General features: G+C 45.6%; 8 protein-coding genes across 8 annotated transcripts; 5 read left to right on the forward strand and 3 right to left on the reverse strand.

The window, feature by feature from the left end:
- F5891DRAFT_985444 (uncharacterized protein) lies at positions 1–2,698 on the forward strand (the record flags this gene model as incomplete). The annotated part of the gene is made up of 8 exons (XM_041377592.1): positions 1–158; positions 220–329; positions 530–797; positions 1,526–1,545; positions 1,631–1,713; positions 1,904–1,972; positions 2,224–2,488; positions 2,586–2,698. The coding sequence occupies 8 exons, from the start codon at positions 1–3 to the stop codon at positions 2,696–2,698; spliced, it is 1,086 nt and encodes a 361-aa protein (XP_041219476.1).
- A 3,134-nt stretch (positions 2,699–5,832) lies between these two features.
- Positions 5,833–7,229, forward strand: F5891DRAFT_1131120 (uncharacterized protein; the record flags this gene model as incomplete). Its single annotated transcript, XM_041364628.1, has 7 exons — positions 5,833–5,866; positions 6,019–6,112; positions 6,166–6,471; positions 6,537–6,669; positions 6,724–6,737; positions 6,921–7,049; positions 7,106–7,229. The coding sequence occupies 7 exons, from the start codon at positions 5,833–5,835 to the stop codon at positions 7,227–7,229; spliced, it is 834 nt and encodes a 277-aa protein (XP_041219477.1).
- A 2,175-nt stretch (positions 7,230–9,404) lies between these two features.
- On the reverse strand, positions 9,405–11,164 carry F5891DRAFT_1195822 (uncharacterized protein; the record flags this gene model as incomplete). The annotated part of the gene is made up of 10 exons (XM_041368196.1): positions 9,405–9,575; positions 9,635–9,803; positions 9,855–9,951; positions 10,009–10,153; positions 10,207–10,275; positions 10,325–10,434; positions 10,483–10,723; positions 10,776–10,907; positions 10,963–11,072; positions 11,125–11,164. The coding sequence occupies 10 exons, from the start codon at positions 11,162–11,164 to the stop codon at positions 9,405–9,407; spliced, it is 1,284 nt and encodes a 427-aa protein (XP_041219478.1).
- Positions 11,165–11,626: 462 nt separating this feature from the next.
- Positions 11,627–13,596, reverse strand: F5891DRAFT_985446 (uncharacterized protein; the record flags this gene model as incomplete). Its single annotated transcript, XM_041377593.1, has 8 exons — positions 11,627–11,897; positions 12,099–12,245; positions 12,306–12,482; positions 12,537–12,594; positions 12,699–12,733; positions 13,198–13,270; positions 13,382–13,391; positions 13,444–13,596. The coding sequence occupies 8 exons, from the start codon at positions 13,594–13,596 to the stop codon at positions 11,627–11,629; spliced, it is 924 nt and encodes a 307-aa protein (XP_041219479.1).
- Positions 13,597–14,023: 427 nt separating this feature from the next.
- F5891DRAFT_985447 (uncharacterized protein) lies at positions 14,024–14,748 on the forward strand (the record flags this gene model as incomplete). The annotated part of the gene is made up of 2 exons (XM_041377594.1): positions 14,024–14,203; positions 14,269–14,748. 2 exons carry the CDS (start codon positions 14,024–14,026, stop codon positions 14,746–14,748), a joined length of 660 nt encoding a protein of 219 aa, XP_041219480.1.
- A 448-nt stretch (positions 14,749–15,196) lies between these two features.
- F5891DRAFT_1131121 (uncharacterized protein) lies at positions 15,197–17,155 on the forward strand (the record flags this gene model as incomplete). The annotated part of the gene is made up of 6 exons (XM_041364629.1): positions 15,197–15,211; positions 15,497–15,581; positions 15,603–15,733; positions 15,788–16,003; positions 16,869–16,995; positions 17,124–17,155. The coding sequence occupies 6 exons, from the start codon at positions 15,197–15,199 to the stop codon at positions 17,153–17,155; spliced, it is 606 nt and encodes a 201-aa protein (XP_041219481.1).
- A 6,346-nt stretch (positions 17,156–23,501) lies between these two features.
- On the forward strand, positions 23,502–24,794 carry F5891DRAFT_1195829 (uncharacterized protein; the record flags this gene model as incomplete). The annotated part of the gene is made up of 5 exons (XM_041368197.1): positions 23,502–23,678; positions 23,748–23,822; positions 23,877–24,230; positions 24,292–24,544; positions 24,607–24,794. The coding sequence occupies 5 exons, from the start codon at positions 23,502–23,504 to the stop codon at positions 24,792–24,794; spliced, it is 1,047 nt and encodes a 348-aa protein (XP_041219482.1).
- Positions 24,795–25,756: 962 nt separating this feature from the next.
- On the reverse strand, positions 25,757–26,358 carry F5891DRAFT_1256826 (Alpha/Beta hydrolase protein; the record flags this gene model as incomplete). The annotated part of the gene is made up of 2 exons (XM_041370036.1): positions 25,757–26,157; positions 26,205–26,358. 2 exons carry the CDS (start codon positions 26,356–26,358, stop codon positions 25,757–25,759), a joined length of 555 nt encoding a protein of 184 aa, XP_041219483.1.
- Between the last annotated feature and the right edge of the window lie 817 nt (positions 26,359–27,175).

The following is a 27,175-nucleotide window of genomic DNA, read 5'->3' on the forward strand; positions in this document are numbered from 1 at the left end:
ATGGAAGCCCCATCTTCACCTTCGTCTACCATCACTGCCCCACCTGACTATCACGAAACCGCTCGGAGGTTAGCTAAATTGATCGCAGAGGCTATGACCTGTCGCTTCGCCCTCCTACACTATGACAGCACCTCAAAATACATGGTCGAATGGTGGTGGTGAGACGCACCCATATTCTATGCAAATTTTGAGTTATGACACTGCTCCACAAAAATGCAGGCCTATTGACGGTGATGGAATGAAGATTTTGCCATTCAACCTAGAGATCCACTGCAAAGAATATGAATTGAAATACCCATGCTGTCTATGCGCCGATGGTAGTGGCAGGAGTGCGTACATAGAGTTTGTGGTGTACTCATGGTGGAATAAGGACACTGATCAGTTCAATTGGACTGCAAGATGCGCATCTGATGAATGTGGTTATCGAGGTTAGCATTCTTCACACTCAAGAGGATCACAACTGAAGAGTGAACATCGCCTAGTAAAAATGGACACGTACTTCAGGCTGCTGACTATATCCACCTTACAGTATCCTTGAAGAGGTATGAGCGCTCGTCCTTCCTTTGCTGCAGTACTGGGTCTGAAATTATGGATGATGAAGAACAGCGAGTCTTGCCTATTCAGCTAGAGTGGACCTACAAGGAACAAAGTGAATTACTGAACAGACTCGATTCCTGTGTTGGAAATGGTATTACCAGCAGGGAGTTCCAAATTCTGTTTAGCCAATGCAAAAAATGCAAGCGAGTCGGGGTGAAGTCAGTGATGAAGCGCCACATCTGCGCGGGAGGTGTGAAAAAGTGAGAAGGTCGACTTGCATGATCATTGTTGCTCATTACTCAGTATTAGTTTAATCTACATTCTATATGGTCTACATAATGGCATCTAGTACTTATTGATATCACCGCATGAAACCGTAGATTGCAAATTGAGAGCACCAACAACTCTTAGGGATTTCGGCTCTTCATATATTACTATTTCGCCATATGCACTGTTCACACATTGATGCCAATCATGCCATCATGCACAGCGCTCAGAGGCCTCAGCCTGTAAATTCAACGTTCAAATGTTCAATGCCCGATGGACAATTAACAAGGCCATCGGATGTGTCGGCTGAATAGATGCAATGCATGTGATCCACATCATTACTAGGGCAAATATATTAATATACTATCATACCATAGGCTTCATTCGGATGCAGCGGTCATGAATGGCCATTTCTGATGGCCATCATTTTTCTTTTGATGGCCATCCCTTTTACATAATATCTGGCACAAATTAGTTGGTGTCAGTCAAGTACCTTTTCTAAACACTGCAATTGCCTGTTTGCTTTCAGAATCAACTCCCGCTTACACATAAATAGTACTCTCACAGTCAAGCTCGCTTGCACGCACCTTACTGTACATACAATATTTGCACCCCAACAAGATGTGTCTTTCAGCAGAATCATTCGATTACTCAACTGCTTGCGCGAGCATTTTTCAACTTTCGAACGTCCTAGGCCATGAATTCTTGGATGCCTACATAGGACTCATAGCAAATCAGAAGGTCAGTGGGAATCTTTTGTAATCCTGATTCTGTTAAATCTTTTCATGTAAATTATATGTTCTGTCATTCTTGCTCAAAAATCGAGTTTATCCCGGCGATCTGTGGGAACTGGTTGGGGAGCGCAGCATAGAGGCGAAACAAGAGGAAACATTGCAAAGACATCAGAGCGTATGTACTAATGGACATACCGGAAGACACGTGGCTGTAGAACAGATTCTCTTAGAAGAGAGGAGGAAATGATGTCAGATAGAGGTGTCTTTGTACACCCAGGCTATTGAGGTCTTGGAGCAACATTGGTTGTGTGAGCTTGTTTTTGTCTGGGTGCGGATGTGCAGTCTGATGCTCTTGTTATTTGTAGCACGTCTTGGAGCTTGATCCAAGCATCCCATCAGGCCTCCCTCGAGGCAAATGGTTGCTCCGACAGACTGTACCCCTCTACCGTGCACACCCCTGGCCTGCTCAATAGCAGCGAGAGGGATGTGTGAAGTTTGGCTAATGAGCAACGATGCCCCCCTCGACCCAACTGCAGCATCTTTGATGGAAACATTATCGCCTCTACATATCCCTCTCTCTTTGGTACATGGTAATTCCACCTCGCAGGAAGGAAGACCGACGTCTGTCTGTCTGAATGTCAGTGCTTTGACAGTTGGCTTAGCTGCTCTGACTGACTGTTCACAGTGTATTGGCTCCTCATTGCCCCTGTCGAGTACATGGGTCACCGCCGACATTCAAAAATCCTTTTATAAGTTATTCAAGCAGGAACTGACCATACAGGGGGAGTTAATGGTGACATCCCTGGCTACCAGATGTAGCAATGCCTACCTGCGTAACCTTGGGTTGGATTTACTCATCTTGCAGGCCAAGAGACGCCGCACCCATGCAGAGATAGCGCTATATACAATGGCCATCAGTAATCTTTATGGACACAACCTCTGCGATATTAGTGAGCACAACTGATCATGCTCCTTTTCATGCTAATGATACCGTAGGTTCATTGACATCTTCAGATTCAAATATTGTCTGACCTCTGTGTAATGAAGTGCACTACCACGACGAGGATATCAACGACGGCACAGAGGAGAGCTGTGAAGACTATGAAGATTACAAAGACTACGAAGATTACAAAGACTGCGAAGAGCTCGACATTCAGTGATACTGGAATTTTTCATCGACATCTGCATATTTTTTTTGAATGGGACTGTATTTTTTGACCTTCATAAATTATTCTCACCTTTTTATCGACTGTTACTTCAGATTATTATTGACCATGTATAGAAGTGTGTATTGTTAATGCATTCTTACGAAATCCTGTTCTTGTTTGGTTAATCGGTTAAAACCTGTCTTTGCCTCACGCTACTTCTATGCTGTTCCTCATTCTCTAGTACATTCATATCAAAGTGTATGTATTGGAGGACACCGAATACCATCCCCTTATAAACTTAGCCTGTGAGGCCAGCCTTCTATTTGGTTGTTGAAGATACTTGTAAAGTTCTCTGCACTCTGAAATGGTGTTTATCATTGTGACGCCAGCCTATGAATCAGAATCATAGCTGGTGCGCTCAAAGTTGTTGACATATATTTGTATGTGCACACCTTTGTGCCCGTGCCACACCAAAGCTGTACTCCAAAGTTCGGAATGCATCGGCACTCTATCTTACTTCTTGTCTGGCAGGCCTATCCTGCTCACTCCCACTATTTGTGGTTGAACACGATCTGTGAGTTCTCCATCACATTCTGAGATTATGACACCTAATACTATCCCATGATTCCCATCAGTATCATATTTGTTTACTTTACAAATGTGCTGCCATTCAACCTCATCATCGCCTTGGAAGTGGTACATTTTGCGTGTTAGGATACGACACTCAAGCTAACTCCACATACGGCTTTGCCCTTTCCTTTCCCTTGCAAACAGCGGTACCTCACCCTAGCTCACAGTAATCCTCTGTACATTTGAGCAGGTGCTGTTAATGTATGCATTGTAACACATCCTGAATCGCTGCCTGCTTGTGGTTCTCCAAAAATTTTAATCTTATCACTCACATACAGCTCCGTAACTTCTGATTTGCAGGAAGCTACGAATGCACCATTTTCCAGGCATACAGCTTCAACCTCGTCTCTTTCACAAACTCATTCGTTGGATCCTTTGGATGGTCAGTCAGCAGAGGAAGCTCCACTGGTACGTGGTGTTTTCTGTGTCTATTGTTACTGTCCATGGACTAGTCTTAGTTGTCTTGGTGTCTCAGATATATGTCAGGGCGATCGGGACACGTGTACTTCTAAGGGATATCAGATAATGATGCCTTTCATTGCGCAAATGGTGTAGTAGCATGCTGCCATCCATGTGCTACTATATCTGAGGATGGGGGCTCTCATGTCCATGGGACCCGTTTTCCTTCCACCTCATGGTAAACCACATTGTAGAAACAACTATCCAGATGGTGGTATTCTGAACTATGTGTTGGGTCTGCTTGCCTAAGCTGCTATGCTTGTGGTGACAAGTGCGTTCGACCCTAAAGGGGAAGTAAGTACAGCAGAGATCTGCGGGTTGGTGCAAAGGGTGCCGTTCGTCAGCCGACGTAGAGCGCGGGAAAGTGCGTGAGGCGCGAGCGCGAGAACGAAGCGCTTAGGGCGGCCGATGCGCGGGAAGGTAGCGCTTGAGCGGCGCGAAGCGCGGGAAAAGCGCAAGGTGGGTTTACAAGCAGAGGTTTGTAATAGACGTTAAGGATGTTCTTATTGCCAATAGATACTGACTATGGCATGTGACGGATGAGCTTTACACTGATAGTGAGGTGCAGGGAGCTTCTATATGATTCGATCATGTAAAATATGAACTACAGGCGCTTATATATGTATGTCTAAAAATGTGCCCCTGAAGCGGAGCCAAAGCGAGTAGGTAAGGTATGTAATAAGGGTCCATGACATGAGAATTGAGCAATCATTAAATAGAATATGGTCTGATATGGAGAAAATGATATGAACACGTACCAGTGAGGTTAGTTTGGACAATGGATGGACGTGCGATGTAGGGCGCTTCGAGCGCGGGAAAGCACACCTAATGCGCGCGCAAGAATGCTGCACTTGGGGCGGCCGATGCGCGGGAAGGTAGCGCGCGCTTGGCGCTTGGCGTGGGAGATTTTCGCTTCGCATAGGGAATGATTGGAAAGGTATTGGCACAAGTTGTGCATCAAACTGTACTCTGAGACAGGTCGCATATATAGCCTCTGCAAGGCCACAGAGATATCAGTCTCTACAATGTTTTACGAATCTTAGATCATGTACAATGTCTGCTAACTATGTGTGAACAGCATACACTAGTAGTAATTGCAGTTGCATTGCATCCCCTTGCTCAGATCGAGCCACTGCTGAATAGCCCCGAAAAGTGGGAATCTACTACAGTTCCTGCCTTTAGGTATTGTCCTCAACTTCGCCATCGTATTCAGCTGAGTAATACAATCAGGTTTTTTCAAGTGAACACATTTTCGACGTACTTGGAGTAGGAGAGGGAGAATCCCATGGGATTTGACGGGGAGAGCAAGTACTGACCCAATCTGGTGCGTATTCTTTCAACACTCTTGCCCGATAATTTTCCTCTAACCAACGAAGTCTGTACTTTTGGTACAGCCCTTCCAGCCTAGAGCAGTTCGTTTCTGCCTACTGCAGTCGCTCTTTAAGCTCGGTCGTGGAGCCCACATGGCTCTCTTCATCGTTAATCACTGGCAGAAGTGGAACCTCGTTCTTCCATGCCGAGGGGCTGTTGGCATTAACGTTGTCTATCAACTCGATTGTAAGGAAAGGCATTAGCATGTGCCGCCGCCAAGTGGGTCTATTAGGCTTACCGCAGGTTCAAGCTGATACTATGTCCTTGCAGTTTGGAGGTCCAACATCCAGGCTGTGGCATATTGGGCGTTATCGGATCTATTCTCTGGTGAAGAGCTATAATGAGACATTGAAAGTTCGAGGGAGCTATATATTGGATGGTGATGTATCACGTTTTCTTTTGACCATCTAAACTCAAGTTTAACACATTCCAGTACACAAAAAATGAGCGGCTGGCCATCGTTTGGCTGTCATTCAAGGTTGCCATAAACAGTGGCAGTAAATGGTGGCCATCATTCTAGGTAGCCGTAATAATGGCCACTTTTTGGCCATCATCAATTTTGCTGTCATTTGCTGTGGCTTACTGCTTTTGCCACTAGTTGCCCTGTCATATTACATAGTGCTGGGGATAAAAACTACTTCCAGTATTTGCAGAGCCCTCGCTATTTTCCTCCTCTCCAGTCATTGATGACCATCCAAGAAACCACTTCCAGTGTCCTGAGTAAATGTGGCTCCTCAGCCCTCCAAATGGGACCTCACAAAAGTGTAGGCTGTCCCAGATACTCGACCGCAATTTTCATAGACTAATAAGGCTGTCTCCCAGCTCCTCATCCAATCCACTAGTGTCCCACAGACGTCATTTCGGTTGAACAGTATTCACCCTGTGTAACTACCCCTCGTTGCTCACCAATGGAATTTTGAGACTTGAACAAATTGAAGATATTCCGTTGGAATATTTTCCTGCTGAGTGAAACATATTCATATCTGTATTCTTTGCTCATTGGCTGACATACTTGACAGAGAGCGGCGAGAACATCATGTCTTTGAGCAACTTTTAGACTCTTATCCTGGTCTTCTGGAGAGCTGGTGCACCGTCTTCTGCGTGGATAGAGTTTATGCTTACGATTTACAGATCAGTAAGGGAGCCGCAGGTGCCAGAGGTGATGATACCAAAACGTTGAAGTCTGCGATACTTGACTGGATTTCCCCCAAAGGGGAAGGCATACAGCCTCCTTTACATAGAAATTCTAAGATTGACCGCAGTTTTAACCACGACCTTACAGGATCTCTTCTTTGTCCCGCTGGGTTGGACTGGAACGACCCTCAGTACGTTTCTGTTTGCTGGAATCTGTGTAGTCCTGAATCTTCTTTTGTACTTCTTTTTAATGTAGGACCAAAGAGAACCTCCAAAGTGGCGAGATGATGGTCTGTGGGGATCAATGGCCCATTTTTTTGTATGCCCACCATATTTATGACCCTGAAGACCTGTGGTGTGGGCTTCTTAGGAGCCGCTTGCTAGTCTACGTGAGTACGCACTTATTTTTCAGATATTTCATTTGTTATGAGGTATCCCATCAGGCCTACAAGCACGTGTTCACATCTCCAAGTTCAGTTGACAGGGAGCCAAAGGCCATATGATCTGGAAATGCACGCCTCCATGGCATGAATTCTGTCACAATCGCCTCCCTAGCGTATATTGCAACACAGGTCCGTTAAGCATCAATTCTGTGGCAGTTTAGTTTTGATGTATGATTGAAGGTATGATTTTCCCTGAGCTCGTCCTCGGTGTTCTCTCATACTGACACAACTACAGACTTGGAAACATTCTATCATAGCCTCCTCGACCTCTTACAAGACCCTGAAGAATACAAGGAAATCAACGAGCTGCTAACCTGGTGGAATCGGTATTTTTTTCGCTCTTCACCATGTCACCAAGGCTGATACATTGTCACTCACTCAGCCAAGTTTTCCCCACTTCTTCTGCGGCCAAGAGACCCATCAGTGCCAACAGCGCCTTATCCAAGATTCGACAAAAATGTTTGGCCCTCAAACAAGCTTCGAATTTAAATACCATCTCTTCATAATTTTATTTAAATCTAAATATTAGTTAATATAAACACAATCTAATGACGGCCTGGTTCGGCTTTTGTAACTCTTCTAGCCCACAGAAGCGATTACAAGATGAAAAATGTAAACACTGCTGCGTCTTGGTACATTTTAGCCTGGCATTATAAAATATTACCTGATGCTCATCGCAAAATCCCTCACTGCCTTGCATCTGATGACTATACATCAGCAATTGGCTGATGAAGGGCATCACACTGACATGCCTCTGCATCATGAGACTGAAAGCAGCCCCCATCCACAACAGTCTAGCATTGGAAGACTCCAGCAGTTAGAGAAAGAATGCAGAGCATGAAGTGACCAACTGACCCTGTGTGCAGTTACCATATCTAAACAAGGTTGGGCAGGATGCCAACGCGCTGTCTGGGTTGTGTACTTTGCATATCTGAGCAGCACAGGCAAACATCACAACCACATAACTAACGTCAACGTTGAAGGAGTTCTTGTTAGGAGTGCAATAGCACGCTATGCTTGCATGAGTCAACCTCGTTGATACAACTTGGTACCGCGTTGCAGATGCCTGGCACCCTTAGATTGTAGGCAGTCCTGTCCAACATAGTCTGGTCATTCAAAACTTTGTCCCACATTAGCATTTGTTCAGATATCGGGGTGCATAAAATGAAAAACCAACTTTATATACACTTATCATATCTCATCGAGGTCGGGACAGATGGCAACTGTCATATCCCATATATTCACGCTTCTCTTCCGGACTTCGGACCCTGAGATCCGATCTGGTCTGATGTATAGATCTGCTTCCGATCCGATTTACGATAAGCTTTCTAATTCATTTCCTGTTCATATAACGTTAAACACAGCCTATTCGGTATTTCCTCTTCCCGGTGTTTCGGTTATACTTATTACCGGTATGATTACTGATCCGTTAACCTATGTCTCATTTCCGACTCACATTTGATAACCTTTGCACATGCTTCTTACATAGCCTCGGACCTTTGCTTACTGATACTTCCGTTATCCTCATAGTATATAAACTCGTGTATATGTCCTGTAGTACCTCAGTTCGAATATCATCTTAGTTTGTCCTCTTTCTGTCCTCCGGACTTGAGTCCTTCTTACTCTTGTCACCCTCCGAGACTTCGGATAGATTCCGATAGTCTATATCCTCGGCTCTACCTTCGGGTAGTCTTACTCTGTTAGTTTCTAGTTCGGATACGTCCGGATTAGTCTTATATACGTTTCCGATATCCGGAAGACATCCAGATATACTACGAGACCCGTCCGGACCTTCGGACGTGTTATCGTTAGTACTTTGAAATAAGGGACAGTACTTGGGAAAGGGGCACAGCATACGAGCTGAGGCCGAAGTCCTTCGGATCCGATCCTACAAGAGTACGACCTTAACAGCAACACACTGTGGCTTATCACCTGAATTGTGCACCTAGCAGATGTAAGCAGCACAGGACAGCGTGACAACCACTTACCTGATGTCAGCGCTGGGGAAGCTCCTGTTAAGGGTGCAATGTCAAATTGTGCTTGCATAAGGCAACCACATTGATACAGCTTGGTACCGCATTGCGGACGCTTGGCACCTTTAGGTTGTAGGTAGTTCAGTCCAACATAGTCCGGCCATATAATTTTATAACCGACACTGACACCTATTCATAGATTGCAGAAAAAGTCAACAACGTCAAGAGTTGCATGTCATGACCGTGGCAAGTCAAAATTGTCGTGTATTGCCAACTTACCACCAAGATGACACATATTATAATACCCGCCCACCGTGACAGAGTTTTCAAGCGCGAGCACTGTCACCTAGTTGTGGACTATTGCAACTGGACTGCCATAATTGTATATTTGGCGGCTTCCTATGCTGCTGAATCTGCACAAATATTATTGTGCCCCCCTGAAATAAAAAGTGTGCCCCCCCTGAAATTGAATTTGTGTGACACCCAAAAAAAGGAACTTGTGTCGCCCCAAAAACTATTGTGTGTCGCCCCAAAAACTGCAACATGTGTCACCCCAAAATTATATCATGTCACCCAAAAAACAAAAGACTCATGCCAAAAAAAAAGTATGAAAAATTCAGAATAGTACTTTATTGAAGGCAAACTTGAGTGACGATTGTAGACTAGTATGTATACTACTGGATGACTACCTGAATACGACCCATAATTTCACTCTTCTTCCTCTACAAGTCGGGTAACCATTGCCTTGACATCACCTTCGATTGCAATTGCCTCATCAAAGGCTTGCTTGATGTGCTTCGAAAAATTGATGGCAGTTCCTTGTCTGCAGACACCATCTCGAGCAAGGGTCATACCATGCTGGAAACAGGGTTGCATACTCTGTGGCACCAGTTGTCAGCAGAATTAAAGTGTGGAGCTGCAATGAGAGACAAAAATACCATGACTGTGTCAGTGGCACATTTCACCACTACCTTGAGGGAGACATCCACATAATTTCCACCAGAACTACGACCACCATGAAGCTGACATTGCTCTGGATCCATGATAGCATGAAGAGTAACCCAGTTCATCGCATAAGGGGCATAGAGTTGGTCTGTGTGAATGGGGCTAGATGCGACATTGAAAAGTGGCATTACTAATTAGATGCAATCCACTTACGACTCATAATTCTGTGACATATATGCCTCAGAGGGAGCCCGCTCAGCTGTCAAAAAGCAGAGAGGACCACCAAGTAAGTCTAGGGTATACCCAAAGTCTAGGTATTATATGTAAGTTATTAGTAATGAAGATTATACATATGTAAGACACTCACCTAAGTCATTGCCTTTGACTGTCATAGCAGGCCGGCCTGCCTCATTGATTGCCTCAATACATGATGTACTGACCTCAGCAGGGAGACTAGCTACGAGCAAGTTCCAGCTCAAAGCCAGAATTCCTAAAGCACGGGAGTCCTTCTGCTGCCTCGTAGTCATGGACAGCTTCTTCTTATTGGTAAGGTTGTTCACCAGACTGAAGACACGTGCATGACGAGGACCAGCATTTCAGCTGAACTGAACCAGCTCCCCCCCCCATGGGTAGGCTATCCAGCCTATCAGAAATATATCAAACTGAAAGGAGGAAAAACTCACCCTGACCCCCTTGCAGTCATTGACAGCCTTGTCAATGATACTATTGACATAAGTCAACAGGTCAGGATGCTGGCCACACTTGCCACAGAGTACAGCAAGTGTAACAGATCCTATACACCCAATTAACCACATGCAGGAGACAGAAAGACTATTCATACCCTTGGAATCGACAAAAATAATGCTTTCATCTGGTTCAATCACATACCATGAATCATCCACAGGAACAGAAAGGGCAGTATCCCCACTACCAACCAGATCCTCATTGCCACGGTCCACTAAAAGTATACCCCGTTTATAGCTGGTTTTAGCAGGACGGTCACAAGTGACCATCCTGACTGTACCAGTGTCTGCAAGAGACTTGGCCGGTAGTGGGGTGGCATGAAGGCCCAGAACCCTTGCCTATGAAGTACAGTTTTAGACTAAGCCAGTAATAAGCAGAAAGAAAACTCACAATAGTCCTTTTCTCAGAGTGAGCTGCATTCTTCCTCCTGCAGCACTGGAGGAAATATACCTCTAAAGCTTGGTAGAGAGATCCTGGCACCAATCCAGCATTCTTGGTGGTTGGGGACTTCAGATGGCTGATCTGCACACATAAATAGTTAGATCTAACATAGATACTACATTAGAAACATGCTCACAGAATTTGCAAGGCCTGGTTTATCTCCAAAAGCAAAAAGATCCTTCTCAATATCTGCTCCTATCTGAAGTGCATGCATAACAGTTGAATTTCCAGCAAGATGCTGGAAGTCTATGTACCACCAATATATCAGTCTAGACAGTGGTGGTAACATATTACTTACATTGCTTCAGATGAGTCTGATCTGTGGGTTGTGGGGCCATGGTGGTGGTTGGAAAGTGCAGTGGGCAGCAGTGGTGAAAATTTTGATTATGGCATTTTCGGAGTTTTGGTGCTTGTGGGATAGCATATACCTGTTACCACCTTCTTTATTATCAGCTGGATAGTGTAGTGGTAACCTGGTCCCTGTTGTGATACTGTATGGGATTTTGGCTAGGAAGTTGCTCTGCTGTTTAATTCTTGCCAATGTTATGATTTCAATTCTGTTGTTGGTTGGTAGTGGTAACTTGGTCAGTGTGGGCCAGGAAGCTGCTCTGGAGTTCAACTCCTGCCAGTGTTGAAATTTCATTATGTTGTTGTGATAACATTCAGCTCTGCTAGTTCAACTCCCTCATGTTGCCATATTTCTTGTTTGTTTCCATTTTTTTGGGAGGGGCATTTTCTGCTGACTTTTTTTTGACCTAACATCTTGCACTTAGCCTATCATTACACCCATAGCAGATATATTAGAGAGAGCTGAAATACAAAGTGACTGCCCGTATAACCCCCTCAATAATCCTCTCCTCAACCTCAAGTCCATCTAACTCTATCATCGCATCAACCGTAGCTTGTCTGCATGCAGCATTCATGTCATTAGGCAATGGAGCCTCAAGGATGAGTTGGAGAGTCTGTGTCAGTGGAAGTGGGTTTGTTGGATGGAGAATTGCACGAGCCACTTTCTTCCACCAGAATCCTGACCATGCCTCCTTACACTGGCTATGTGAGCGAGCTGAGCAGCTGAAGGATGGTGAAACAAGAAGCGAGGGTGGGTAAGCAGCCAATGCCCTGCGTTCACGCTCCATCACCTCTTGTGCCCAGGCAATAATTGTATACACTTTAAACCCCATCTGTGTAGCCTCATTATCGGTAGTATTCATGAGTGATGATGTCATGATCTCTCAAATTGCTGGGGCGATCCACTGGGGTATGGAATATAACCGAGCAAGCTCTAGTCGTCGGGTAGAGTGCAGAGTGAGGTTTTCCAGTCCATCAATAGCAAACTTGATGCTGTTTCTTATCATCCATAGGTGCGAAATCTTGAGGATAGCGACTAGGAATTGCTCCTCAGGTGGAGGAGGGACTGAACTGCTAGAAGATATAGTTTAATTATCGCCTATGTGATATTGTACTAGTAGATACACATACATGTGGTACACCCAGTTGAGAAAATGTGTGAATTCCTGCTCAGAGATCTGCTGCAGGACGATTGGAAGTTGCTCTGTACCATCGGTATCATAATCTGATGGGATAGCCAAAATTTCTTCCAAAGCTGGAGAGTGGCGAACAAGTACCATGATGTACACAAAATAAGGTATTGCCAGCCTATAGTAGAGAAAATTCAAGCCAGGCTCGGCAGACCTTCATAGTAGGACTTACATGAAAGACAATATTTCCATCTTCAAACCAAAACTCACTATGCCTTTGGAGAGCCAACCTGTGATTCACATTCATAGTGTGAAAGAGCTTTGGATAGTAGTATATGATGGCCTTATATAGAGCTCAAATGAAGTTCAAGTCGTGTTTATACCTGACACTCACTGTGGCTCACACATTGAATCAACAATAATAAACACCTGTGTGTTTACGTAACAAATATCAGTCAAAGCACTGTCAATCTAACTCGAACTACAATAGATCTGCCACCATTACCACAGCCTACTAATGACTCAGGTGTCTGGCCAGATCATCTGCATCAAGCCCATGATACTCTATTCCATATCTATTGTCATGCATCTCAGGCACTCCAGACTTGCAGTGAACTGCATCGCATATGTTTTCATGCTGAGGCCATCAGCAACAATGCCATACCACTATTACGAGCACTAGAGAACTCTTCTGCAGTAGTCGGTGTCCCTATGTCTTGGGTCCTTCAGGTTACAGCAAAATTTGGAATGCTACTGAGGCAGCTACAGCAGGCTGAAACAACAGCACAAGGAGGGTGAGCCTATCATATTCACCACAGTAGTTCTAATATCTAGACTATTGCTAGTGAAACATCAAATATTTCAGTCCCATAGCCAATCATGGTCGCACACACTGGCAAACCAGGGAGACCTCGTAAGGTACCAAATGTCCAGTTGTTGCATGAATTTGCCTCTCCTGGTCGTCATCTACAACAAACCAAGCTAGCACGAGTCATGGGCATCCATTGTAATACCTTACACTCCTACTTGAAGCAGAACAATGTTAGCTATAAGTATAGCCTGATCTCAGATGCAGACCTGGATCAAGCTGTTCAAGAATTTCATCAGATGAAGCCAAATTCTGGGGTTCGCTATCTTACTGGCCATTTGCGACAGTTGGGCTTGCAGATACAGTAACAATGAGTTATTTCCTCTATCCACCATGTCGATCCCTTGGGAACTGTCATCCGCCAATGCACTATGATCCAACGGCGGCAGTACAAGGTTTCACGACCAAATGCTCTGTGGCACATGGATGGGCACCATAAGCTAATTCGTTGAGGCATCGTAATTCATGGTATCATTGATGGATATTGCCGCACAGTAGGCTATTATTCTCCACTAGCTGCCTACATCTGATCTTCATTGACTTTCAGATAGTTGCCATTCATCCCAGCACAAGCAATAGTGCATCCACAGTGCTTAGGGTGTTTTTGAATGCTGTCGCTATCTATGGCACACCTTCAAGAATATGAGGAGATAGAGGTGGGGAAAACAAAAAGGTCTCGGTTTATATGATCATGACTAGAGGGCCCAACCATGCGAGCTTTATGTGGGGATCATAAGTAAACACAATTTCATTGCTTATATTGGTTGAGTTAAAATCTGCCCCTCATTAGATCGACTCACAACAGCAGGATTGAACGGTCCTGGGTTGAAGTCGGCACCCAATTTGCTCGCATGTGGCGTGCATTTTTCTATCGACTTGAGAGGCTTTATGACCTAGATGTGTCCAATGCTCAGCATCTTTGGCTATTACACAAGCTTTTCCTCAAGGAGATTGAGTCTGACTGTCGCTCATTTCAAGCTGAATGGAATGCACACCCTATCTCAGGAGAGGGACATGATCAGAGCCCAAATGTATGTCGTCCAATATCTTAAACATGATCAGCTTAATAGGGAAGTTTTTCTTTTGTGGTCATTAGGATATTATGGGCCAGCTCGAACATGGGCTATATGCCGATGATTGTGAAGGAATCCATCCTGACATCATCAGACAGTACTATGGAACTGCAGGCAAGCCTATACATCATGCTCCCCATCAGACTGAAGCAGGTCACCCCTCAGATGAGGTATACTCGGCTTCTGGTTCTACTGATGGAGAATCAGATGATGAAGAATCAGAGGAGGAGTGGGAAGACATCGATGATTTCAAGGACCCAGGTGGCGAAATAGAAGATCTACAAGAGCTTCCCCAGCTCATTGCTGCTGATCATGATGCTCATTTACACTATAAGCCTGTTCATGCTCCAAAGCATGTCAGTCCATTCAACTCTGCTACTCTTCACAACACCTTTCATCAAGCTTTTACTCAAGTACGAGAGGCAGGACACATCCCAGAAGGATTTGGTGTTCTTCCACATGAATGGGATGGTGATGAGTATCCCTCACATGAAATAATCTGATCAGGACGACAGGGGACCAAGGAATTACGAATCCCCTTGCCTGATTTTATTTGGCAACCTAGGGCAATAAAATGGTGTCAAGCACTCGATGTTATGTTCAGGCTTTTGGAGCTTTCCAATACCAATGTTGGATCTAGTAGTGACACAGATAGTAATACCGATAGTGTTGGGCATCACAATGGCTCTGATAGCTAACTACGATTATAGTACCTAGACTCTCAATATACAAGCAAGCAGACTGGCTTAAAGTCGATGATATTCAGTTTGAAGTGTCCATGCAATTATACAGCATGTACAGCCACAGATCATGTGATGAATAATGTGATTGAATTCAACTACGACTGAGCACTTTCATACTACAACAATCTACAGCCAACTTAAAAATTACTACTGTCTCTTCTGTCACCAATCACTCCTTTATCTTTCTGCTACCTTCTTAATTTTTCATATGGCTCCCAAGCTGGTATTCTGTGACAGCCGAGGCATGAGGCTGTCACAGAATTTAGTCTACATGTGAGTTTAGTAAGGTGGTGTAACACACCTTGTTCTGACCCACGTCGGAAGGTCGAGTCTTTGATTACTACATTAGTAGTCGTCTCTCAGTGTCTTCTTTATATCTTTCTGTCTTTCTTTGCATACACCATCTGTCTTTACAATGCCCTTCCTCACTGGGAACCCCAATCTCATAATCACACCCAACTTTCAGTCTCCAGAATATGCAGAAGCGTGAGCTCAACTCGTTACCAAGAACATCGACGATCAACAGGCAGCTGCCATATTAGCCAATATCTGGCACATCCAGAATGACGCAGACAAACGCCTTTGGACTGCCAGTATCGAAAACGAAGCTTGAGAAGCCGAAGCCAAACACAGAGAAGCCGCAGAAGAGGAAGCACAACACCAACAAGCGCTGAAAGCAGAACAAGAAGCTGCCATTCAAGAAGAACGCAAGAAGAACAAAGCCAAGTATGCCCCAATCAAGGATGTTGATGTTCCCTCAGACCCCATCATCCTCCTGTCTCAATACACTATCCAAAAGATGAAGTCAGGCGAGTACTGCAAACTCTTTTATTTCACAAACAGCGGCCTGGAAGAAGCATCATGCTCTACTCTCACAGCTGATGACGACGCTCTCATCATGATGCATGCCTCCGATGGTCTGCATAAATGGGTACCCGCTGGCACCATCAGAGACCCTAAAGCCCAAGTCATCAAGGATGAAAATATAACATGGGAACAATTCAATGAATCTACTGTAGAGACTGATATCTCTGTGGGCTTGCAGGGACATAAAATCCCATTGTCTCTATCACTTCCCAATATAGCGCAATTCATATCTCACCCAGTGCGCTCAAGTGCTTCATCGGCCGCTCGCGCGCGCCAGCGCTCTGGTTGCTCAATAGTCGTGCATCAGCGCATGCATCCTCGGTTCCGTCGCACATCCTCCGTCCATTCCATGTCTGTTCGGTTCGTCGGTGCGTATTCCGATTCTATTTTCATTGATTCTGACATATCTCCAGCGCTTATGGCCATATTTCATATGTTTTCCGTTATGGACCCTTTATTACATATTATCTCGTGTCCGCTTCGCTTCTCGGTTCGCTTTAGCGCTTGACAGCGCTTAACATTACTTAGTATATATAGACGTGCATAAACTGTATAATGACTATCATCTGCCCACACATCATTGGACTATAAGTCTAAGTTTCCCTCTAAATCTAAAGTATCTAAAGTACAATACGAGCGCTGTCGCCGTACATTACTAGAAACTCTGCCCATTAGTTTTCTGACTCATTAAGAGTCACTGCGCTCCACCACCCGCACGCGCACCGCTTCCGCTTAGCGTGCGCTTCCGTTATAAGTCGCGCACCATTATCTATTATCGGCCACTATCGCTCATCAACACTTCATGTTGCATGCCTTACCAGGCTTGACCAAGCGCCCGGTTCAGTGTTCCCTCCAAATTATACACTTAGAGGAACCTTCTCAGTAGCAATCCCCTTGGGCCGACATATATCTCGCTCATCGAGGACTACTTGAGTTATCTCATACCACTCATATTCACCCACTTCCCATTCCTCTTCTACACTGCACCTCGCATGATTAGTCTTATGAAAGAGAATGACTGGCCGGACGACAGGATTAACATGCACATTTCCTTTTGGTCCGCATTGCAGAACCACAGATGGTGTCACAATTTTGACGCGCACAAACAGCGTGCTTTGTTGCTTTACCAAGCACAGCAACGTAGACGCTGGCATCTCTCCACAGGCAGCTCCAACAGTTGGAGTTTGGCCAAAATCAACCAAGAATTGCTTAACGAAGCATGCGAGACTATCTTTAACCAATTCAGAATCCAGCAAATATCTATTCAGGTGCGTTTCATCCTTGTAATCTTTCAACTTAGAATTATATTCAATTACCATTGTGTTTGTTCCTCCTCCACACCTATATATATCGGGTTTCCACTTTGGCATCATGTCCAAATTCACCCTACCTGTGGACATCATGTTCTGCTGTAGAGACTCATGCCTCTCATGGCGTGATATGGCAGTTTCCACCAAGGAGTACATAGCACAAACTTGTAGCATCACTCCGTGCGCTACCCGCAGCTATCCCTATACGAGGTGCAGCTTTCCCACGCTTGAGCGCCCTATAGCGCCAGCCATCCAGATGCATCCATCCACTGTCCTCCAAGTTCTCTAGTGCGTATATTTCTGTTTCTCTCATTTGTATATTGTTCCACTTCATTTTTATCATGGACCCTTACTTATATATATCTCTACATACCTACTTGGTAGTGCTTCGGCTCCGCATTACAGCGCTTAGGCGCGCTATATAAGCGCCAGCAGTACATACCACTCCTCACTTTCCATTTTACTTACTTTTTTACAACTGAAACTTCACCTTACCTTACTTTACTTTCCACCCACTATCTACCTAGAAGAACATAGTAGAAATCCATTTTGTCTATACTTCACATCTCTCTTCTCTTATCTTGCATCATATTATCACTTAAGTCTAACCTCTCTATTGTTTCCGCATACGTGCGCGCACTTTCCCGCGCGCGTTCCCGCACCTGCGCTTTCTCGTGCTTCGCTTTAGCGCATACTTCTAGATCTTTGCTGCACTTGCTTCCCCTTAAGGGTCGAACGTGCTTGCCATCTCAAGCATAGCAGACTAGGCAATGCACGACCTACAACATTTTTAGATACAGTCAGGAGCATCATTTGTTCCTCACAGTATTGTTGTTTCTACACCGCTACCAAATGCACTCTCTTGCTCGGACATCACGCTCCAAACTGCATGTTGGCTTTCATCACCATGGCCATCACATGCCACATTTACCTGCACGGCCATCGCGTGCCACTCCATACTCATGGCCATCACGTGCCACACCATACTCGCAGCCATCGCATGCCACTCATCCAGACCCGCACCATTGCAGTAGCAGGGTCGAACAAGCCCCAACAGCAACACATACGCTCCTCTAGCACACGTAAGTGCTCCCCCTTGCCGTCTTCAGAAGAGAGAACGAGTAAGAAGCCTCGTACCTTTTGAGACCCCAACGCTCCCCTCCCATGCTGTGCAATATGTCTCGGATGCAACCCTCATCGCACCATCGACTGCGCAGTGACTCTCACCTGGGATGGCAAACACGACACCATCTCAGAACGGATCCACAAAGCACTCTGGACTAAGGAAGGAAAGCAACTCTGCACAGGCTGGCAATGAGAAGAAGGTTGCGACAGCAACAAACACGACTCACAACACATTTGCTCAGGATGCGGCGCCGTCACGCACAGAGCTCAGTGTTGCCCTAGAGCGCAGAAAGTCTAACCCTATCACCCCGTACAAAGCAGAAGCATGGGCTAAGGAGCTGCATCACTTCAAGCTCTTTCCTCGCTTCGCCAAGATACCAGACGGCCTCCGTCACGGTTTCATTTTAAACTTCCCTACTATATCATCCACACAGATTCCCCCTAATAATCAGTCCATAGCTATGTACAAAGATCAATTCGACTCCAACATACAAAAAGAACTTCAAAAATCGCGTTACTTAGGCCCATTCTCCACTATTGACCTTTCTAAACTTATAGGACCATTTCAATCCTCTTCCCTATCCATTATCCCCAAACCTGGCAAGCCAGGAAAATATAGACTCATACAAGACTTCTCATTCCCGCATTCCCTCATTTCCCTGTTCCCCAATCCTTCTATTAATTCCTACATTGACACTAGCAACTTCCCCACCACATGGGGCAAATTTTCAATTATTTATTTATTAATCTCAAGGCTCCCTCCGGGATCCGAGGCTGTGACACGAGACGTCGCAGAAGCCTATTGAACAGTTCCTCTGCACCCGTCTCAGTGGCCTACGGCCATAGTTTGAACATCGGACTTGGAATTCTGTGTTGATACCTGCACAGCCTTCAGCGCCACCATCAGCAGGCGCCTATGGCCATGTAGCTGACACTGGCATGGAAATATTCTGTCATCAAGGCATAGGACCCTTAGACAAATGGGTCGACAACCACATTTTCTTTAGGGTCCGAAAAGAATTCCTGACGGAGTACAATTGGAAGCGAGCTGAATGGCATAAGGACTTAGCTGAATGAGGGCTCCATCAATCAGGGAGCAGACTTTGGTTCGGCGGCCATATGTTTGACGATGGCTCAACTGAGGAGTTCAGTGAAGATTGTTCTCAACCTTTGAGAGACCTCTCCGACGCTTCACGAAGGTCCAAGCACGATAGCCTCTTCGGCTACGCGCTCCAAGATATAGACGACACATCCTCTGACTTAGGCATTTTCTGGCAACCAGAGAAAGACCAACCTTTCACCACATCCACCATTTATATTGGTTACTTTTGGAACATCCGCCTTCGCACAGTCTCATTGAGCGAACCAAAAGTTAATAAATACCTGTTAGCTATTCACACGTGGAGAAAGAAGCCTGCACACACACTGCAAGAGACCTTGCAACTCTATGGCAAGTTAATGCACGCCTGTGAAATAGTACTAAGGGGCAGATCCTGTTACAGTAACATGACGTGAGCCCCCAGCTACAGATATGCCCTCTGCCACCTTGCACGGCAATGACACAATACCCGGACCTTTAGGTCTTGATGACTAATGATGATTAGAAGAGAAGCCCGGAAGATGCCGGATTAGATAAGCGGTCTGGATCACTTACATGATATATGACGACATAGGTCTAGAAGACCTATTCTTGTTATCAAGATAGAAGGCAAGCCTCATGGTTGCCTCATGTACTGATAGAAGGATGCCTCACAGTCCTTATCATAGATAGAAGCCTGCCTCGTGCATGGTATCTCTGACTCGATAGATAAGCACTTAGAACCCAGCTTCAAGCTGAGCTTAGATATGATAGAGTAGCCTTATATAAGGTCGATAGATTAAAGTAAATGTTCCTTACTTTAATCTTACTGGGTTTTACCTTGAACTCCTTGTCTTGCTAAAGCTACTTGCTTGACATCCGACTCGCACCTTCAGAAGGACTTGAGACCCCTTCTGCCTCTAACCGCTATCATCACTCGCCTCCACTAGTGTACGCAACTCTTACTTGTCTGTAGGAGCCAACCTTGGACTCTCAGCATGAGGTATCACTGTCGTGATCGTCACTGTTAGATTATCCCAGTCCACACGCAACTAATGTCGTAACAGATCCTATCTAACTAGTCTAGAGCGCACGATCACTATCTGTCGTGAGAAACCTCACATGCCGCATCGACCCGACAAAGAAACCAAATCGGACTTGAACTGGTGGTCAGACCTCTTACAATCAGGCAGTGTTTCCCGTCCTATTCTCCCCCCAGCACATTTTGCCATTCCAGCAGCCTTTTCTGATGCTAGCTCAGGCATCGGCATCAGCATAACCATAGGAGAACGTTGGCGCATGTGGAGACTCATTCCAGGGTGGAAAACCGCGGACAATGCAAAAAGAGACATTGGATGGGCAGAGGCAGTGGGGTTTGAACTCCTGGTGCACACTCTCACCTCTCTCCCTCACCTTGGCGACAACATCATCGTCTATGGCGACAACATGGGAGTGGTCGAGGGATGGTGGAAAGGACGCCATCGCAACAAGGCCGTTAATGGTGTGTTCAGACACATCCACAACCTTATCCATGCTCTACCCAGACATCTTGAAATCCATACTGAATACGTCACTAGCAAATCAAACCCAGTAGACCCTTTCTCCAGAGGCAAACTCAGACCTGAACAATTTCTACTCCCTGAAACCGACATTCCCTACCAACTCCAACATCTCCTCGTCGACGCCACTCACCCTCTTACCCCCACGGAGCTCCATTTATTCCGAGATGGGCAGTACACCCCTGCTGCCTCCAAACTTATCAATTGTACCCTCCTGCGTCAACAAGCCCTCGAATGTGCAAGGTCTTCCAGAACAGAGGAAGACCAGATCATCAGTAACGCTATCGCAGAATAATTCCAGTGCTCCCCATTTACGTTTCAGTGCTCCTTTACCACCAATTCCCCATTCCACACCAAACACTCCTTCCCCCCAGCCATACAAACCTGGACTTACCCCCGTTCCCTCTCCCTTGAGACCACATTGTTTAGCTCGAAAAGGCTTCGCAAATGGACACCTGCTGGGAGCAGCACATGCATCTCTTGCACTGACCCCTCAAACATAGTCATATCGGACGCTCAGTTAGATCGCATCCTCGAGGTCATGGGTTCTTTGTGGGCTCAGTCTACCAAGGAGACCTATGGAGCAGGTCTCTTGGTATTCCACGTATATTGCGACTCCTTAAAAATTCCAGAAAATCAACAATGTCCAGTTTCTCCCACATACAGCCGGCTTAAAAGCCTGGCACCTCTTGCACGGTCGCCCCTGGATTGTTAACGCAAAAGAACTCAAAGCAATCTTAGACGGTGCCACTGCTCTGGCACCAGAGTCATCCAAATGTTTGAAACAAGAACCATTCACTGTCAATATACTCTCTATCATAAGCACTTTCATTAATCATAGCAACCACCGTGACACCGCGATATTCGCTTGCATCACCACAACCTTTTACACGGTTGCTAGGTTGGGAGAGTTTACCGTCCAAACAATCAAGTCCTATAATCCAGCCAAGCATATTTCTTGCAACAACGTCTCATCTGCAATCAATCGCAATGGGTTGCCAGTCACCAAGTTTCACATACCAAGCACGAAATCTTCCCCATTAAATGGGGAAGAAGCTTTCTGGGCAGCGCAAGTAGGGCCTACCGACCCGAAACCAGCGCTAGAGAATCACTTTCGTGTCAACCCAGCAGGAAATGATGATCACCTTTTTGCGTGGAAACATCCCAAAGGTATGAGACCTCTCTCCAAGAGAGAATTAATGAAAAGACTCGTGTCCATTGCCCAAGCAGCCAATCTACCAGTGTAGAAACAACAATACAGAGAGGAACAAATGAAGCTCCTAACTATATCTAAAAAATGTTGTAAGGTCGCGCATTGCCTAGTCTGCATTACCTGAGGAGACAAGTGCATTCGACCCTAAAGGGGAAGCGAGTGCAGTGAAGATCTAGAGGTACGCGCTGAAGTGAAGTGTGAGAAAGCGCAGGTGCGCGCAAGGCACGAAGGCGCGGGAACACGCGCGCATATTAGCGTGAAGCGTGGGAAAGCACGCGCACATGCGGAAACAATAGAGGTTAGACTTAAGTGATAATATGATGCAAGATAAGAGAAAAGAGATGTGAAGTATAGACAAAATGGATTTCTACTATGTTCTTCTAGGCAGATAGTGGGTGGAAAGTAAAGTAAGGTAAGGTAAGTGGTAAAAATCCCCCCAGGTTTCACTATGTACTGCTGGCGCTTATATAGCATGCCTAAGCGCGGTCATGCGGAGCCGAAGCGCTACCGAGTAGGTATGTAAGATATATATGGGTGAGAGTCCATGATAAAAATAAAGATGGAACAATATGCAGATGAGAGAAATAGAAATATACGCACTAGAGAACATGGTGGACAGTGGATGGATGCATCTGGATGGCTGGTGCTCAAGCGTGGGAACGCACGCGCGCATATACATCGTGAAGTGCGGGAATGGTGCGCGCATGGTGCGCATTGTGCGGGAAAGCTGCACCTCATAGTGGAATACCTGCGGATAGCACACAGAGTGATGCTGCAAGTTTGTGCTATGTACTCCTAGTGTAAAGTGCCATATCACACCATGAGAGGCATGAGTCTCTACACCGGATCTCAAGGGACATGGTCTCAGAATCGGCAGAACATTAGAGTATTTGCTGAGGGGAGTACCATTTGACGTTGTCAAGTCCATGGGCAGGTGGTCTGGTGATGCCTTCACTATATACCTGAGAGAGCATGCAGTCATTATCGCCCCATATATTCAAGCATTATCACCTGCGCTTGATCCTTTCTTGCGTCAAACGTTACCACCAGTGCGTTGATATAGATCCAAGTGAGTACAGCTCCTACTTTTCATGGGCATCAAGCTTCACAGTGCGCGTCGCTACCCTCCTACTCCATGCGGGATCACAGCTCATCATCGAAGCCCTTAGGTCCAGACACATACACCGGGCCGAAAAGCCCTACGGGCTTTTACCCAAACTACCTATCTCTCCCACTTGTTAGTACCCGCTGCAAGATTCATGTATCTTCCTTCTCCTACCAATTAACTTGTTCATTGTCCTTTACCTTTGAAGAGCCACCACACATTGAAAGCATAGAGCAAATGACAGGCCAGCAGCCAAATGGACAATGCTAGAAAGTCAACCTCGACACTAGCAGTTAATTCCATCTTGCAGGAATTGCTCAGTAATTCAGCTGGATCATCAACTGCCTATAAAAAGGCCAATAGCGAGGCTAATCAAGGCTTAAAGTCTGCTTCTCAATCTCACAGCAGGCCAAAGGCTCAGATGGTCTCTAAAGTAAGTGTCAGCATGTTTTAAAATGAGTTGTTGCTCAGGCAAGTGACTGTTGGAATGTTTGTTTATTAGTCAAAGCCAGCTCGCCTTCCTAACTTCCACTTTAAAGCTGGAGAAATAATCTTTATTCCCTGTGGAACAAAACAGGTGAGCTGTCAGTATCATAACTGTGATTGGCTGAAATTGCTGACTGCTTTTTAGTCTAAGAAGACCTCACATTCGTACATCCCACTTCTGATACCTGTTCTTCGCAATCCCCAAGCACCAACTTTGGTGGAGGTCCAGACTCTTGAGGTCATGAGACTGGCGATCACAGATTATGTCGATGGTATCATCATCAGCAAGAACTGGTCTTTCGAGCTCTTTGACCTAGAGCTTCGCAAATTTTTCCCTCGGCTCTTCCTTTATCTTGATGCCTTGCCAAAGTTGATGAATCCAGATTACAAGGAGGACCAAGATGAGATCTTTCAGTATCTGCCCCAATACTATCTTTGTGTCAAAGAGAAGCGCAGGATCGTAATTCCTCCTGGTATCCAATTCCCTGATGGGTCATTGGTGGCACAAAATGCAAGGACGAATTCGAGAGGTGGATTTCATGAAAATGTGGTGATTCTAGGTCACTCCTCAGGTTGTTCGCTTCAAACAGACTATGCCAATTCTTGCCTTCTTAGTCACTCATCAAAGCATCCCACTGTCAGTGTTGCAAGGGTGGGTGAAATCAAAAGGGAAGGAGAAGGCCACTCTTTCATCTAGCTCAGCATACCATGGTCGTACCGAGTCTGAGAGTATATCCAGTGACTCAGAAGACAGCTCCACCTCATCTGAGTCAAGCTTATCAGAGCCCCCTCGCAAGACCAAATATTGTCGAGGTATGGTATATTGTTTTTTTTGTTGATTGCGAGCGAGGCTCATATTAAACTTTTGTGATCAGTATCAACAGAAACTGATGACAAGATTATGCCTGCATCAGACTCTGAAACCATATCCAAGTTGGCCACTATAGTTGACTTGACTGCAAGTGATGACAAATACACTGGTGACTTTTTTGGTTCTTTCAGTTTAGATAATCATGATGTTGTTGCCGAGCCAGAGGCACGCCTCTGTATCTTTTGTTATTGATCCCAGTCTTGATAACCCCCCAACCTTGCAGGCCTCTGGGTCTTTTGTTCTCGATACCAGCATTGACAACCCATGGGAAGGGAATCGTCTTTTCAATTTCTAGATTTTTTTGGCACCTATATTGTTCAACTTGAAATATACCCATCACCGATTGACAGCACTGATTATAATCCTTTTACACTGACTTTATTATATCTGTTTATATTCTGGTACTCGTACATAGTAACTATCTCTTACTACAATGCTTTTAATTGACTTGTTTCATGTAAGCCTGGGTGGAAATGAGCATGACGATGATAAAATACACTCTGTCAAATATTGGTATCACAATTTTAATTTTGGGGCGACATGATATAATTTTGGGGCGACACATGTTGCAGTTTTCAGGGCCACACACAATAGTTTTTGGGGCGACACAATTTCCTTTTTTGGGGTGTCAACAAATTCAATTTCGGGGGGGGCACACTTTTTATTTTGGGGGGGCACAATAATATTTGTGCAGATTCAGCAGCATAGTGGTCGTGGGTAATTCTGCCGCCGTAAATTCTTTATATTAACCTAATGCCCATCCGCCTCGAATCATGCCCATAGTAACATCTTATCGGTCTCCTCTGGTACGCTAACTTTGATATGCTATTCCCCTTAGCTTGATGGCCTCATTATATCGCTGTCTCCACCCTTCAGTGCTCTGTTCATCCCGAAAATTTGACGTGGTGCTTTTGGCTCTTGGGTAAACCTTCACCTCTGCATCCACTCCAAGAGACTTTGACGCGCGATTCTTTAACTCTGCAAAATATCTAGTTCACAGACATGTACGCAGACTGGACCTTGGCAAACAAACCATCTTTCCGAGAGACAATGACAAGGCTGCCTTATAATGTAACTGCGGCCCTTGCATGTCTTCGCATTCAATGTAATCGTACATAATTCATCGCTCTTCTCTGTGACATTCATATCAATACCTATGCCGCCTTGAAAGCATCTCCCACAGCCTTGATGGCGTCGTCAGCCTGCTGCTTCCCAACTTTCAGCGCAGCATCCATCCCAAGAATCTGATGTGGCGCTCCTGGGTAAACCTTTGCCTCTATCTTTACCCCAAGCGACTTCAACTTCTCGCCATACACCAGTCCTTCATCCCACAGAATATCGAGCTCGCAGACGCTAACGAATGCAGGGGGGACCTTGGCTAGCAAAGCGTCCGACGCGAAGATAAGTGAGTTGTCTGGTTCTGTCAAGGTCGCAGGGTCAGGAAGGTACATGTTGCGGAACCACATCATCCGCCCTTTGCACAGCCAAATGGTATTCTGGCACTCTTTCCAAGACGGGTATCTCTCGTCAGTGGTGGATGCCATATTGTCAGTCACTGCAAGCTGGTGAGAGAGATGGGCATATGTGGTGCTCTATGCTTACCAGGCATAATCAATAGCTGGAAGATGATGGGGGTGGGAGGCGCGAGTGACAAGTTTGATAAAATGTAGCAGCTGACCGGTCGACCAGACGCTTGACTATCCAGGGTAGTTTCATTCCAGAAACACTGAAATGTCTCTATGGATTTGGGGCTCATTAATGAAGTGGTAGATCGCCTCTTAGTCCCACACTAAGTGGCACCCCGAATCAGAACCCCGGACACCACACCAGGTCACTGCGCTCAACGGCGCCCAACGGCGATACCCAAGTACCCGACTTTAATCAAAAACCAATTAAAAACCTCAAAAAACATAACCTAGATACTAACTTTCACAGATCATGGCATCAGGAAAGGCGCCTAAAAAGAAGGGTCTAAACGGCCCAGGCCCACCAGCCACTCGTAGTTCCAACACCGCAAAAACCCCCCTACCTCAGGAAGACATTGAAGCTATCACGAGTGCCGTGAAAGATTATGATTCGGCTGAGCAATACCTAGCCAGCGCTTTGCTACGCCAAGCCGACGAACCTCTCACTTTACCACACCTGGTTGGTATCCTCTTCCAAATCACGCAAATGGTCAAGACCACACCACGCCCTATCATCAATGCTATCCGCGCGGTAGCCTTCATCCTGAAGCAATAGGCGGCCTCTGAACTTGCCGAAACTGTCGCACAACAAATCACAGAATCCTTAACCCCCAAAATAGTGAACAGCATCATCGCAGCCATCGCCCCGCAAGTCGCCTCCATCCTCACATCCTCACCACCTCTGAAACCCTACGGGACATGCTAGTCCAATCGACGACACTTCAAAACTAAATTAGCCGGGAAAGAGATGAGCAGGAGGGTGAGCTTAAAGTCACAGCGGAAAGATTCGAAGAAGCAGTGGATACGCTATATGAATCTATTGAAGATTGCAATAACTCGTACAAACTCCTCACGCCCTCCCTTGAATTCACTCAAGATCGACTTAAC

This window comes from Suillus fuscotomentosus (genome assembly GCF_016647785.1).
Source record: "Suillus fuscotomentosus strain FC203 chromosome Unknown F5891scaffold_88, whole genome shotgun sequence".
Taxonomy (NCBI): domain Eukaryota; kingdom Fungi; phylum Basidiomycota; class Agaricomycetes; order Boletales; family Suillaceae; genus Suillus; species Suillus fuscotomentosus.